Genomic DNA, 4,927 nt, shown 5'->3' on the forward strand with positions numbered 1-4,927 from the left:
TAGCAGGCTCTGATACTATAAAGAAATTCATGGGCCTAACTCATCTCATAAAACCGGTTCTACAAGAGAGGATTGCTCATTGCTTATAAACATATCCAAGACCTTATCCACAGCCAATGTGAGATTATTCCTCAAGAGGGTCATACAACCGGGATTCATAAAGCTGATGATCTGATGAGAATAGGAAGAACTGAGCAATACAAGCAAGAATTAAAAGACAATCTGTGAGTTAAAAATGGTTTTACTCCAATTAAACATCTTTGCTAAGCAGACAATTTAAGTCATTTCACATTAATTTAGCAGGGAACGGCCTTTTCCACAACCAGCATGAAAAAGACACCCCCAACACAAACATACAATTAACAATAATAACAATACACCTTCTGATCTGATCACTCCACACTTTATCCATGTTAAGATATCATGAGCAACTTGCATATATATCGTTCTGTTCCAAGAACAAGCGAAAATATCTTTTCCTTAATTATTTCCCTTAGTTCTAGCTACTTCGATTTCTGCCCTTTCCTCTGGCAAGATTATCACCTAAAACTTCTCCAACACCTTCTGCCATACCCTCGACCAGCCCTTCAAAGAGCACTATGACAACTTTAGATACAACCCGGAAGGCAGACCCTAGCATGCTGGGCTTTTCGAGATCTTTGATCCCATTGGCATAGAGCCCATTAACCATATTCTTAGCACAAACCGCATGGAGATGGTAACCACAAACAGTGCAGTGGAACACACGGCCTGACCTCTTCCTCTTGCACACGCCACACACGAAACCAGAATCGCCATTTGCGCCTGCCATGTTTGCGGGCACAAGTCTGAGGGTATGCGCAGGGTGGCATAAGAAGCTGGTTTCCGAAGAAAGCCTCTCGCAGCAAGGGTGCATCTGGAAACCACAGGCACTGCATCGGAAAGCATACCCTTTGGCGGGTTTGAAACAAACATCACACTTTGATTTCCCTTCTTTACCTAAACAAAAAGGATGAAAATTAATGAGCCCAAAACGGATTTATCATTGACATGAATGATCATCAGCTTTGAGTACTTCAACTTCATGCGCAAAACAATAAGATCATTACCTGGCTTAGAATAGAAAGTAAGCTGGTGCAGGTAGTGGAAAGGGTGGTCCTTAAGATCAGGAGGAGCATGGGCACAGAACTCGTGCAGCTGAAAATCACATTGTTGGCAAGTGAACCTCATTCCTGCACCATACTCCTTGCAGCCAGAGCAGGTAAAGTGGTCTGGAAGGTCCAGTTTCGATAGAGGATGTTGTGGGTGGTTAAAATGAAGCATCTCTTCCCCCACGATAAGTTGTGGGGAGGTGGGGAATTCGATGAGAGGATACTTTCTGGGTACAGATGTTGTGGGTCTAGGATTTTTAGGGAGTTCCATTGAAGCAGACCTGTTAAGCAGAAATTATCTTTTGCCTTGTTTAAGGTTTTGTTGCTTACCAGGGCTACGTCTTTGGGACCTTCCTGGTTTAATGTTAAATTGTTGTACAAACTGCTGAACAGACGGGGACGGATATTTATAGCACGGTGCTACAGTCACCGCTCCCAGATACCGCTGGGAGGTACAGTTAGTTATAGGAATTTTTTTTTTTTTTTATTACATGTATTTTTTAATAGTTTTAAATATTTTTTTAAAAAATAAAAAATTATAATATTATTAAAAAATATTTCTTTAATTATTAAATAAAAAAAATTGAAAAATGAAAGCGATAGAACATATGGATAAGAATAGTATTATTCATATTTGAATAAATATAGATAGCAACTATTGATTAGGAGCAATCATTTTGTACACACAATGTGACACCATTTAAACCACATATCTCTTAAAGTCTAATTTATTATCGGACTGAGAGAGAGACAAAGAAAGACTGAAAGAGAAAGATTGAGATGAGAGAGAGCATGAGGGATGAGAGATGAGAGAGAGAGTCGTTGATGAGAGAGAGGAAGAGAGAGAGAGAGGGGTAGCATCTCTCATATGCGCGTTTTGCAGAAAAATAAATAAATAAATAAATGGATCACATGCATGTATGTATTGTGAACATCATTACAATAAATGCTGTATATAAGGATTCTTCATATTTACATGCTGGAAAACTCGACACTGTTTGGTCATACAACAAAATCATGACACTATTCCGGAGACTGTACGTGTACTGGAAAGTAGATGCCAGTTAAAGGACACCTTTTAGTAACTAATTGCATTTGCATGTGCTTGCTATTTGTACAAAATAAATATTAAGAAATTCACCAAATTGGTAAACACAACGGGAAAGAACATACTTGAAAAAAATATATATATATTTACGCTTGAGATCAGATAAGATGATTTTAAATAAAATTTAAAAATTAAATAAAATATTATTAGAATATTATTTTTTAATATTATTATTATTTTAAAATTTAAAAAATCTAAATTATTTATTATATTTTATGTAAAAATTTTAAAAAATTATAATGATAAAATACGATGAAATTAATACTTTAAATGTAAATATGCCTTTATCCGAAAATCTTATGTGAACAACGTTAATTGCTATAAAATCGACATGATAATGTGATTTTTTCTTTAGAATTGATCATCTAGTCGGGTCAAATAATTAAAGAGATCATCACTATTCAATCCATCCACAAGAAATATAGCTAAAAAAATGTTTTATAATACCTAAGAAAAAAATGGATTTTTCTTACAAATGAAGGAGTTGTCTCTTGCGAAGCAAGCAAGAGAATATAAACATGCATGGCCCAGAAACAGTGTCGATTCCCAATAGAATAGATTATCAGGAACTGAACACAAAGCTGGGTGCACACTCAATTGGAGAAAATTTTAGATACCAGTACACCAAAGTCAAGGCTTTCTTTTGGCTTTAATCATGGGCAATGGCTTTTGTGATTTGATCAACAACAAACCTTTCCCACCAAAGCATTCACCCTTTAAGGCTTGTTTGGATACTTGAATGTGATCAGTTCATCTGTTGAGTTCTATTTTAGACCTATCATAATATCTAAATACACAACTATCAAATCATTAAACATTGCTTAATTCAAAACTTCTTTACACGTGAGATCAACATATTTTTTCAACTCAACATTTTTTTACGCGTGAAACCTACAAATTTTTTTAATTTTTTATAAATACATTAAAACTCATTTTAATATATCTAAATACATCTAAACTCATCTTAGGTGAGTTTTATAAAACTCACTCCATCATCTCAACTCACTATTATTTATAAAAAAATTTAACTTATATCAACTCAACTCAACATTCAAAACAAAACTAACAAAGTTCTAATATTCGATTCTTAAGTATAAATCATAGGAAATAATTTGCACCCTTTTTTCTTTCGGTTTTCCTTTTATGTAAACTAATTAAATTCGATAGGATACTGCATGGAAGAAGGGGTTTGTGGAATTGTGCGCGCGCACACACACATATATATATATATTCCCTTTCTTATTTTCTCTATGTTGAGTTGTATAGCATTTCATGATATGTTTTAGTAGGACGCCTTTCTTAGACACTTAAATTGACTAAAGGGGTCTTTAAAGGTGCCTAATTATCAGTTTTTGTGGTTTACAAGTGATTCCTTTGATGCCAAAGAAACAGAGACAAACCAAACTAGAAAGTAGCAAAAGAAAATCGAGAGATTCCCTTTGTACATTTTTTAGACATTTATACGCGTTGTCGACTGTTTTAAATTTTTATTAATCTCATGTTATACTTTGAAATATTCTTGAATTAGTATCTAAAGTAGATTTTATAGTATTTTTTTATACAATTAGTAGTCAAAGATATTATATAACTCACTCTCATATGTCTGTTTTTCTTTTGAAAAATTATAGTTGCAATCGTGAGTAAGTAAGCGTCATACAATCACTTAAAAATAAAAGTAAATAAATTTAAAATCCACGAGAAAATAAATTAATTTTTTGATATTAAACTTTTTTTTTTAAATAACTGTACGATGTTGATATACTTTACGACTATACCTAACATTACTTTTTTTTTTTTTTTTTTTTTTAAGTGCATTCAGTCGCCGCCACGACTTTTGTATGATAAATGATAATTACTTCCCTTCTTCGAAACAACCCCCTCCTCTCGTCCAAGATTCTTCCTCCACTAATAGATGATGATGTTGTCGTTTTCAATAACACAATTATTTTCACGTTTTCTGATATTCCTGTCTTTCTTTCTTAGGATGTTATTAAGCGTATAAGAATCAAGCAGAGTTTTAGCGTCCTTTCATTTAATTCACCACCTAACTCAATATTATATATACTATCTGCCAACAATATATACTGATGTTTATGCCCCTAAAATTAGATAGGGGTCTCAACTTCTGCCTTGTGAAGACCGGCATAGTTAACGATAAGGTGTGGTTTGGATAGTAAATTAAAAATTAAATTAAATATTATTATTTATTATTATTATTTTATAATTTGAAATTTTTAAATTGTTTATTATATTTTATATAAAAATTTAAAAAAATTATAATTATAAAATAAAATGAGATGAATGGTTTTTATATCCAAACGTGGCATTTATCTGGACCCTATGTTTTTGGGATGAATCTAGGGACCCCACAACAAATTTCGGCCTTGTTTGTATTCGTAATTCATCTCAACTCACATCAACTCATCTCATCTTATCATTATAATTTTCTTAAATTCCTACACAAAATATAATAAACAATTTAACTTTTTCAAATTTCAAAATAATTTTTTTAAATTTTTACACAAAATATAATAAATAATTTAATTTTTATTCTACTATTCACAAATCATCTCAACTCATCTCTGAATCCAAACCACTCTTTAGTTCAATGCAATTCCAACACTTGGTTCATAATCAGTAAAGTAATGTTAGATACAAATTTTAAATAGATAAATATCATACAAATTCT

At 32.5% G+C, this 4,927-nt stretch overlaps 1 protein-coding gene across 1 annotated transcript; it reads right to left on the bottom strand.

The window, feature by feature from the left end:
• Nucleotides 1-244: 244 nt before the first annotated feature.
• LOC109000446 (diacylglycerol kinase theta) lies at nucleotides 245-1,507 on the bottom strand. Its single transcript, XM_018977309.2, has 2 exons — nucleotides 1,089-1,507; nucleotides 245-978 (listed from the first exon to the last, which is right to left on the bottom strand). The coding sequence occupies exons 1-2, from the start codon at nucleotides 1,399-1,401 to the stop codon at nucleotides 500-502; spliced, it is 792 nt and encodes a 263-aa protein (XP_018832854.1). The 5' UTR covers nucleotides 1,402-1,507; the 3' UTR covers nucleotides 245-499.
• Nucleotides 1,508-4,927: the final 3,420 nt, after the last annotated feature.

Source organism: Juglans regia, chromosome 8 (assembly GCF_001411555.2).
Source record: "Juglans regia cultivar Chandler chromosome 8, Walnut 2.0, whole genome shotgun sequence".
NCBI classification, from domain to species: Eukaryota; Viridiplantae; Streptophyta; class Magnoliopsida; order Fagales; family Juglandaceae; genus Juglans; species Juglans regia.